This window comes from Nematolebias whitei, chromosome 6 (assembly GCF_014905685.2).
Source record: "Nematolebias whitei isolate Nwh7 chromosome 6, NemWhi1, whole genome shotgun sequence".
In the NCBI taxonomy this organism is placed as follows: domain Eukaryota; kingdom Metazoa; phylum Chordata; class Actinopteri; order Cyprinodontiformes; family Rivulidae; genus Nematolebias; species Nematolebias whitei.
The window spans coordinates 21,300,369-21,311,164 of record NC_056503.1 but is presented as its reverse complement, the minus strand read 5'-3'; the positions used below and the strand labels follow the sequence as shown (position 1 = coordinate 21,311,164).

The following is a 10,796-nucleotide window of genomic DNA, read 5'->3' as shown; positions in this document are numbered from 1 at the left end:
TTGAGGGGGCGGGCTACGTCGTAACCATAGCGACAAAAGCTGAACCAATCAGAAAGCTAGCCTTCTCAAACGGGGATAAAAGGCCGGGAATGACGCACGCGCACTGAGCATTTTCCGGGAGGCACACACGAGGCGGTTTGTTCTCAATGCTCCATTTATATGCATATATCTTATTAATGTAACTGTTTGTCTCTGAATATCTGTAACCCATGTTGTGTCAAATAAATCTTTTATACGAAGGGCGACGCCTCCGCCGTTTTGAACACGACGTGGTATTCTATCCACAACAATAGAGAGGAACGATGGTTTGAGAGAGGAGTAAAGGAGGCCATCTTTGTGAAAAGAAACTGTCCTTCATTAAACAGGATTGGAGTCAAGTCAAGTCAACTTTATTTATAGAGCACATTTAAAACAGAACATGTTATCAAAGTGCTTAACAACAACAACAACAACAACAACAACAACAATCAATCAATCAATGAGTAAAATTAAAGAGAGAAAAAATTATATATACAATATATATACAATACACTAATAATAATAACTGAAGAATTAATAAAAAGCATTTAAAACATAGGGTCACAGATTAAAAAACACTAGATCAATTTACACTGTGTGAAATGTCTGTGAGAACAGATGTGTTTTTAGCAGGGATTTGAAGTGAGGAAGGGAGGTGGCCTGCCTGATGTTGGGGGGCAGGTTGTTCCAGAGTTTGGGGCCCATGACTGAAAAAGCCAGATCTCCTCTGAGCTTCAGTCTTGTTTTTGGAACAGCCAAAAGCAGCTGATCGGATGATCTCAGGGCCCGAGAGGGAACGTAAGGTTCCAGAAGCTCAGAGAGGTAAAAGGGTGCGAGGCCATTTAGGCACTTGAAGGTCAACAGAAAATTTTAAAGACTATCCTTGTACGAACAGGGAGCCAGTGAAGGGAGGACAGAACTGGAGTAATATGTTCAGACCTACAAGTTTCGGTTAAAAGCCGAGCAGCAGCATTCTGGATGAGCTGAAGACGTGAGATGGAGGCCTGGCTGATCCCAGCATACAGTGCATTGCAATAGTCCAATCGGGTCGTGACAAAGGTGTGGACTAGTTTCTCAAGGTCGGGTCTGGACAATACTGGCTTGAGCTTAGCTACCTGTCTGAGTTGGAAGAAGCTTTTCTGCAGAACAGAGTTGATTTGTTTGTCAAACTTGAAGTCAGAGTCTAAAACCATCCCGAGATTTTTACCAGACTGCTTAAGATATGGCTGAAGAGAGTCCAGGTTGATAGGATCAGTGACAGCAATTGAGCTAGGGCTAAAGACAATGACTTCAGTCTTCTCATTGTTAAAACTTAAGAAATTTGAAGCCATCCAGGCCTTAATGTTGTCCAGACATTTTAACAGAGGGTGAATGGAGCAAACACTTGCTGGTTTCACAGGCAGGTAGATCTGGCAGTCATCAGTATAGCAATGGAATGAAAATGAAATGAATGAAAGTCCATGTTTCCTCAGTGGGACCCCAGTGGGAGCAAATAAAGTGAGAACAGAAGGTGTCCAAGAATCGAAACCTGTGGGACCCCGCAAGAAAGAGGTAATGAGGAGGATACATTATTACCAAACTTGACACAAAAACTCCTGCCACTCAGGTATGAGCGGAACCATTCTAATGCAGCACCTGTAATCCCAACCCACTGTTTCAGCCGTGATATAAGGATACTGTGGTCAACAGTATCAAAAGCAACAATAAGGTCCAGGAGCACAAGTACCACAAATTGACCAGAATTGTTTGATATCATAATGTCGTTACAAACCCTTACTAATGCTCCAAAAAAGTTCCATCTGGTCCTCTGGACATTAAAAAAAACCCAGAAAAACAAAACAAAGCAAAAAAATTGTAGATACGTTTCGTCTTTCATCCGAAAGACTTCCTCAGTCTGAGGTGCTGTATTCAGCTCAGTCTCTTAAATAGCACCTTCTCAGAGTGGATCAACCAGTTTGCTGCCGACAACCAAAACCAGCTGCTCACATGGTCAAGAAGGACCATCAGCCTAACAATGGATCATTAGCACACTGATGGCTGTTTACTATTCACAGGGGGTTGAGTGATACTAGCAATAACAGCAGTGTAAGAGGGGGACAGTTGAACCCGGAGGCCTCCACCCCTGTTTAATGATGGACGATTTCTTTTCACAAAGATGGCCTCCTTTTCTCCTCTCTCAAACCATTGTTCCTCTCTGTCCACGATGTGAACATCTTCATCCCTGAAAGAGTGACCTCTGGTCTGGAGATGAGTGTAGACTGCAGAATCCTGGCCTGATGATGTTGATCTTCTGTGCTGGGCCATCCTTTTGGCCAGTGGCTGTTTAGTTTCCCCGATGTAAGACTGATCACAGCCCTCCTGACACTGAATAGCATACACAATATTATTCTGTTTGTGCCGGGGGACTGGATCTTTGAGATGAACCAGTCTTTGCCATAATGTATTTTGGGGTTTAAAAGCCACTGGGACGTTATGTTTAGAAAATAAACGTCCCAATCTCTCTGATACTCCCTCAACATACGGAATGACCACTGGTCTGGGTTCCTCCTTTTCACCTGATGGCTGACTGGAGTCCTGTTTGGGTTTTTTCTCTGCTTTCAGGAAGGCCCATTTAGGATATCCACATTGCTCTAGAGCCTGTCTTGTGTAGGATTTCTCCTTCTGCCTGGCTCCTGAGTTAGTGGGGATGCTGTCTGCTCTGTGATACAGAGTCCTGATGACTCCTAACTTGTGCTCCAAAGGGTGATGCTTACAAATGCTGTTTCAGTGCTGTGGAGTTGCTTAAAACCAGATTGAAAAATCTCGAAGATTCTGTTGTCATTCAAAAACTTGTTTAATTGAATGAAAACTATTTTCTCCAGGATTTTGGACAGGAAGGGAAGTTTTGAGATTGGTCTGAAATTTGAGCAAGTCGAAGGGTCAAGTCCAGGTTTCTTAATTAACGGATGAACTACTGCATGTTTGAAAACATCAGGAACCACACTTGTCACAATACTACTATTTATAATAGTAAGAAGAGAGGGTCCAATCATGGGTAGAACTTGTTTGAAAAACGACGCAGGAATGGGGTCCGCAGGAGAACCGGAGGGTTTCATCTGACCAATGACTTTGTTAAGAAATGGGAGTGAAATGGGTTCAAACTGTTAGAAAACAGCTGAGCAAGGGACAAAGACAGAGGGGTCAGTTGTGGACTGGGGGATGGATGACCTAATCAACTCTACCTTATCAGCAAAGTATCTGCTAAAGTTGTTGCAGATGTCATCGGAGGCCTCCATGCTGGCAGACCGAGGCACATTTAAAATGGAATTTATCGTATTAAAAAGAACACGGGGATTATGACTGTTTGAAGCAATGATTTGGGAGAAGTATTTGTTCTTTTTAGATTTAACAATGCTCTGATAATCTTTCAGACACGTTTTTAACATAATAAAAGAAACCTGTAATTTGTCCTTTTTCTACTTGCGTTCAGCTCTCCTGCATAGACGTTTGGCTGCTCAAGTGGTCGCATTCAACCAGGGGTGTGGTGCCCACTTTGGTCGTCTGATTTTTAGCGGGGCCACGAGGTCTAAAATCTTGGAGCAGGTCGCATCATGCCTACTGAGCAGCTCCTGCATACTAATACAAGCAGAGGTTTCAGGGACTGAAGCAGCATCAGTAGTGAATGCAGAGGAAAAAAGAGCAGCAGTTGAATAGTTAAATATCCGACAACTCTTGGCTGGAGTGGGGGATTTAGACTCATGAATAACAGAGGTTTCGAATGAAATGGGTTTGTGATCTGAAACAATAGCATCCCCAATTTCCAGATTAACCACAGACAATCCATGAGACAGAACTAAATCAAGTGTATGGCCCTGTTGATGAGTTGGACCAACAACATTTTGCACAAGGTTGAAAGATTTAATCAGATTTTGAAATTCCTGCACTAAAGGCTTGTCAGGACAGCAAACATGTACATTAAAGTCTCCCAGAATCAAGACCCTGTTGTAATTGAGCAGTATTCCAGTAAGAAAGTCAGAAAATTCACTTATGAAGTTTTTGTTGTACGAGGGTGGTCTGTAGATCAGGCTGCACAGTGTTGGGTTGGAGCGGCCCAGCTCAAAATACAGCAGTTTAAAACTCTGAAAAGTTACAGCCTGTAGCTGTCTGCAGTTCCAAAGCTTTTTAAAAAACTGTTAATAATCCACCACCCCTACCAGAAGTCTTTGGAAAGGCACAATCCACTGGCAAAAGTTCAGAAAAAACACTTAACTCACCAGGGACGAGCCAGGTCTCTGTAACAAACATGAAGTCCAGTCCATTGGAGCAGAAAAAGTTGTTTAAGACAAAAGTTTTATTTGCCAGCGACCTCACATTCAACAGAGCAATCTTTGTAGGACCAGTAGCTGAAGGCAAAGCTGAGCACGGAGCACAGATCAGCTGTTTCAGATTTTTGGAGTTTGAACCGCTCCTCCTAGGACCAGAGACACCACAGTTGTGCACGCACCCACGGCGCAAGCCAGCCTCGACTACTGGGATCAGGCAGGACCCAGCAGGGTCAGCGAAGCACCCCGACAGGCGAATATCCAGCAGTTGGTCGGCAGGAGATGATGCAGCAGACAGTCCGGAGTTTGTTAAGTTCCACTGGAGATGACCAAAACCGCTGCGGCCGCCCACGTACCAGGCCTGGCTGCCTGAAGCAAGCTGGAGTTGAGTGGGTCAGCGAAGCATCTGGGTGGACAGTTTAATGTCTGATGGTCAGCAGTAGATGACGAAGCAGCAGAGAGCTTGATACTGGCTTTAATCCTCACGAGATGGCTGGCACATCTTCCACAGTGCCTGGAGCGATGTTTTCGCAGCGCGCTTCAGGTAAACCAGCACATCAACAAGCAGAGGGGGTGGGAGTCCAGAGCCCCGATCAAAGTGGTCAAACAAGGTGGGGTTTGCAGTAGATAACTGTATATTTAAAAGTTGTTGGCGATCATAAACAAGCAGTTAGTTGATGTCACCAAAGGAAAATGACAAAAACAAAAAAAAACCTATCAAAACAGACTGAGGTGAACGGCAAGCCACCAGCACCGGCGCCATCTTCCCGGAAGGAGGCCTCCGTGTTTTGTTTGTCTCTGTGTGGCCCTGTGATGGACTTGTGACCTGTCCAGGGTGTACCCCGCCCCTCGCACAGTGATTGCTGGACATGGGCACCGGCGACCACCGTGACCCAAAATGGAAGAAGCGGGTAAAAGATAATGGATGGATGGCATAAACAGCCCCAGTGGTCAGTGGAGCACTCAGTGCTGTGACCCTTAAACTGGAAAAGTGGCTCCAACAGGAGCAACTAGGAACAATCTCAAAGATCTCTGTCCAGAAGAGCACAGTCCTAAGAACAGCTAAGATACTGCACAGAACCCTCAAGTTCTCAGACTTCTGGTACAAGATCAGAGTTTGAAGTGAAGTGAATTGGAACCAAAAAATGTGGAAGAACAGGGTAAGCTGGTATATTATAAATACAGAAGCTTCCCTTTTCTAAGGCTCTATGGATGAGTCCAGTCACCTGAACTGAGGAAGCTCAGTTCATCTGCTTTTATCCTGCATCTCATTCTTTCGGCCATGATCCATGTCTTCTGGCCATACGTGAAGGCTGTAATAGGGAAGAAACAGTATCTTGAGAGTTTCACCTTTCAGTTTAGTGTCTTCTTTACCACAGCAGACTAGAGCAACAATGCCCTGTTTTTGACCCATCTCTTTCTTAATCATGCCATTATTCACAAATAAGACACCAAGATACTGAACTCTCCCTTTTGAGGCAAAAACTCAACCCTAACGTGAAAGGAAACAGGTGTTTGAAATGAATTTGGACCCATGTATCCATATGTCCAGAAAAAATGTAGTTCCATCTTTTTTAATGTCTCAATAATACCTGACTCTGCTACTTTTGCAATAGGAACACCTTGCTCATGAGCCATGAATCCCAGCACAGAGAATACTGCAAATCCAGCAACAATACTGGTACCACTGTTCAGCAAACACAGCCACAGGCAGTCTCTGAAAAACATGATAGCACAGCAGGAACTTTTTTTAATTTTTAGAATGTGTTGAATATGACATGATTCTGCTTTAAATGTTTGTTGAACCCATGTGCAGGCAGACAACGGGAGACTTCCAGGTAAAAATAAGTATGCTAAGTTTATTTAATGAACCAAATAAAATGCTAACAAGGCAGAAAAACTTACTTTAGGATGTAGACAACGTGAGGAACAGAATGAAACAGTCTTGACAGGATAATGCACAGACAAAAGAGGAAGACAGAGAGGCCGACTTTATACAGACACTGATGAGACAGAATGACATTCACCTGGGATGATTAGAATTGGAGACAGGTGAGACAGGAGCTGAACACATGGAAGAGGACACAGCTGAGTGTATAAAAACAATAAAAAAAACACAAAACAAAACCCAGAAACCTCCACAGAAATGGCACCTGAAATCCCAAGGAAAAACTACATACAACTTGGGTGGGAGGAGGGAGGAAACAAGGTGAAGGGCATAAAGGGAAACACAAGTGACCAAAAAAGAAAATATGGCAGTTAAGAACCTGGGTACCAAAAATACAAAAAGCCAAAGAACACCAACCCACAGAGTTACAAGTGGACAGCCATGAGACCGTCCAGAGTGGGACAGGAGTTCAGATGGGCAGCCCAGAGACTGTCCCAAATGAGGCAAGAGTTCAGGTGGGTGACCCAGAAACCATGCCCAATGAGGCAAGACTTCAGGCAGGTGGCCTAGAGATAATCCATAATGAGGCAAGAGTTCAGACGGATGGCCAGGATACCATCCAGTCTTGGGCAATTGCAGCATCCACCTGGAACCACTCCAACTTATGCTGGTGAGAAGTGAAGAGACCACTGGGGAGGCTACGGTGGTAGGTGGAGAGGCCACTGGGGAGGCTGCGGCCACAGGAGAAGGCTCTGGAGAGGCTGTGGCCAGAAGTGGAGAGGTCACTGGGGATGCTGTTGATACAGGCAGAGAGACCACTGGAGAGGCTACGACTACAGGGGGAGAGGCACTGGAGAGGCTGTGGCCTCAGGCAGAAAGGCCACTGGGGAAGCTGCAGATGCAGGCAGAGAGGCTACTGGGAAAGCTGTGACGGTAGGCAAAAAGACCATTAGAGAGGCTGTGGTTGCAGGTGAAGAGACCACTGGAGAGGCTGCGGGCTGCAGGAAAAGAGACCACTAGAGAAGCTGCGGCTGCAGGTGAACCAGCAATTCAGGCTGCAGCAGGCAAATCAGCGATGTGAGCTCAAGGCAGTGGCAAGTTTGTCAAGGGGGATTCAGCTGGCAAGTTAGATGAAGGGGCTGCAGCTGACGAGTCAGACAAGCGGGTTGCAGCTGGACCAGAAGAGCTGCAGATGTTGATGGAACCAGAAGAGCTGCAGCTGGTGATGGGACAAGCAGATCTGTGGCTAGTGAGGGGACCAGCAGATCTGTGGCTGGTGATGAGACCAGCAGATTGGCAGCTGGCAATGAAACCAGCAAATCTGCACCTGGAGATGAGACCAGCAGATTGGAGGTTGGATAAAAGACTGTTATCATTTTGCTGGGTTCAATATGGTCTGTGCATTCTGATATGATTCTGCTTTAAATGGTTGTTGAACCCATGTGCAGGCAGACAATGGGAGACTTCTAGGTAAAATGAGTAATTTAAGTTTATTTAATAAACAAAACAAAATGGTGACGGGGCAAAAAAACTTACTTCAGGAAGTAGATGATGAGAGAATCAAAATAAGCGTCATTATCATCGCACCCAGATATAATGAGAACATGACGGCCTTGACAGGATAATGCACAGACAAAGGTGGAACACAGAGATGCTGACTTTATACAGACACTGATGAGACAGAATGACAAACACCTGCGATGATTAAAATAGGTGAGTCAGGAGATGAACACAAGGAAGATGACACGGGGGAGTGCATGAAAACAATTAAAGAGAACAAAACCCAGAAATCCCCACAGAATATATTTCTAATGCCCTTCTTAATTTTTGCTTTGGTAAAACTGTATGGCAAAATATGGGAATTTCATTAATGCCTTAAACAGAAATTTTGACTAAAATGCTGACAGTTACCTGTAGCAGTTGTTTTTGTATGTGTTGTAGCTGCCTAGCACAGTAAGGGTGCCAGCACCGACTTCGTATGAGAAGAAAACCTGGGCACCAGCTTCCATCCACACCTGTCCCAACAACAGCAGTGGTAAGCACATTCGACCTGCACTCTGCTGTTACATCAATAAAACCTTACCTGAGGGTCTGTAAGTCGTGATGGATCAGGCAGAAGATAAAACATTACTCCTTCAAGAGCACCAGGTAGACAGAGTCCTCGAATCAAAAGTATTATTAGCATCACATAGGGAAAGATGGCAGTAAAATACACCACCTAGAGAAAGTAAAAACACTGTAAAAACCCAAAATATACCTTTAAGTGACAGTTTTGTGGCCCCAAAATTATACCTTTCCTGTGGACTTGACTCCTTTCCAGATGCAAAAGTAACAGATCACCCACATCACAATAAGGCACAACAGCAACTCCCACCTGATATTGCCCAACTCTTCAATACCCCCTGAGATAGACAGCACCCGTCGTCTACACATGAAAAATACAAATATTTTAAGAATTGGTTTTGTTTTATATTTATTAATCATTGAGTATTGACATACTCCCAGAATTCGGTGGCTGCAGAAGTCAAATTTGTCTTGTTGGTCCAATGGATGGTCTCATTTCCTGATGAAAAGTCTACACACTCATCTGAAACAATGGTGGTGAGTTAGGAGTTACAGTGACTTAACAGAACTTCTATAGCTGTAAACTGTTTTAACATAGTGGGGTTTTTTTACACAATGATGCTGTTGTTGTATTTTACCTGTGTTCCAGTAGTTGTTGCAGCTGGCCCATGGGAGCTGGTTGCTGAAGGAGAACACCAGGTAGAATAAAGCCCAGGACAGAATAACGATGTAAGTTATACAACTGTAGAGAATGATTAGCTGCCCACCATGGCCTATACCTGCAAAACAAGACCTTATATTTTAGAGACAATTCTAAAAAAAAAAACCTCCTTAATTTTTTAAAACATCAGTTAAACACATTTTTGCGATGATTTTTTAGAAAAACTGTTATAATCAATTTTACTGGTAAAACAAATTTGTAGATAAATAAGTTAGATCCAAATTCCAGAAAAGAGTATTAATTTTCATAATTACAATTGAACAAAAACGTCTTGAGTCTTTTACCTTCTGCAAGTGGGCACAACTTCCTCCAGCAGGTGATGCTGCCCTCCTGGGTATACTGACCGACTGCTGTCTCCAGCAGGAAAAGGGGTACCCCACAAGTCACCACAAATACAAAATATGGCACCAAGAATGCACCTGATATTAAAAATTACACACAAAATACCTGTGTCTCAGTATCATTGCACAACAATCATGAGTAATGGGTTGTTTATTTATTTGTTTATTTATTTTTATTTTTTATTTTTTAATTTAATGAAAATTTTGATCTGAAAAAGTAAAAAATATATATATTTTTGCATTCACTTGTATTGAATCCAGATGAGCAAGTTTCCATTATATAACTGTTGGAAGGCATTTTATATTGTGCAATCCTGCTTTGCCTCTCCAAATGTTTAAACTTTAGCAACAGCTCCTATTCAAGATGTCTTTAAAACATATTGGTTTGGTGTAGTATTTCTTCTGGGGTGGGGATGGGGTGGATGTCCTTGGGGGCGGCCCGGGACTGTGCATGGCCGGCTGGCTGGCCCCTTTCCTGTGGTGGGGGCTCGCTCCCGGTGCTTCCTGGCACTGTCGGCGGTTGGGCGGGCGCTCTTGGCCGGGTCGTCCTGGTGGGGTTTGGCTCCATCTGGTGGCGGGCTGACTGCGGTCTGTGGGGGTCCTGGTGGCCCTCGGGTGTGTAGGCTGCTGGTGCGGCTTGTGGCGGCCCTCGGGGCTCTGTCCCTCTCTGGTCTGGAGCTCAGCGGGCCTGGCGGTCGGTCCAGATGGAGAGGTGTCTTGGCCTCAATCCCTGGGTGGACCTTGGGGGGCTGGGGGGGGGGGCTGTTGGGTCAGTGGGGGAGCTGACTCCCTGTGGGAGCATTTGCTCTCACAGTTATTTCTCCCCATCCCTCACCATGCACCTCCACCCTCTTCATTTCAATTCTACACATTTAGGGTTGTTTGGGCTCGGGTGTGCTGCAACAATTTTACATCTTTGTTGACCATAGCCACCTGGGACTCAATTTTATTGTACACCTTAGACATTCATTCATAACATCCTCATGACATTCATATATAGGAATTTGAAGTGGGCACATGGCTATGGGTGGTGGGATGACATTACTCTCACCCCCTGTGCCTGTGCTCACTTACAACGGTTACATTTAGACACTAGGGTTTGGATAGAGTTGGGGTGGAGGGGAAACTGGCACCTTGCCAGCCTTTGCTCCTTCTTCTTTCCTTTTTAATGGCACTCTACAACAACACACATCAACAGCACATCTAGGGGTGGGGGTGTATGTGTCGGGGTCTTATTTTTATTTATTTATTTATTTTTTTTCTCTCCTCTTCCTACCCACCTAGTTCCCTGACTGCCATTCCGGGGGTGGGGTCCGGGAGAAGGGCAGGCCGTCGGGTGTTGACCAGGACTATGTGGGGGTTCAGGGTCTGGGGGTTGCCATGGGCGGTGCTGGCGCTGTGCTCTCCCTGGGGTTGTTTGGACCCCCTGAGCTTGGCTCTTGGGTGCCATGGTTGGCCCGCTG

At 44.9% G+C, this 10,796-nt stretch overlaps 1 protein-coding gene across 1 annotated transcript in view; it reads right to left on the bottom strand.

Moving 5' to 3' along the window:
* Nucleotides 1-10,796, bottom strand: part of LOC119410836 (sodium- and chloride-dependent GABA transporter 3-like) — a 52,929-nt gene that overhangs the window by 20,564 nt on the left and 21,569 nt on the right. Inside the window, exons 2-8 of the mRNA XM_037677758.1 lie at nt 9,277-9,411; nt 8,910-9,050; nt 8,707-8,794; nt 8,500-8,632; nt 8,291-8,425; nt 8,119-8,222; nt 5,912-6,036 (exon numbers count right to left, since the gene is read on the bottom strand). Of these exons, the coding sequence (XP_037533686.1) occupies nt 5,912-6,036; nt 8,119-8,222; nt 8,291-8,425; nt 8,500-8,632; nt 8,707-8,794; nt 8,910-9,050; nt 9,277-9,411 (861 nt within the window). The remainder of the gene's footprint in view (nt 1-5,911; nt 6,037-8,118; nt 8,223-8,290; nt 8,426-8,499; nt 8,633-8,706; nt 8,795-8,909; nt 9,051-9,276; nt 9,412-10,796) is intronic.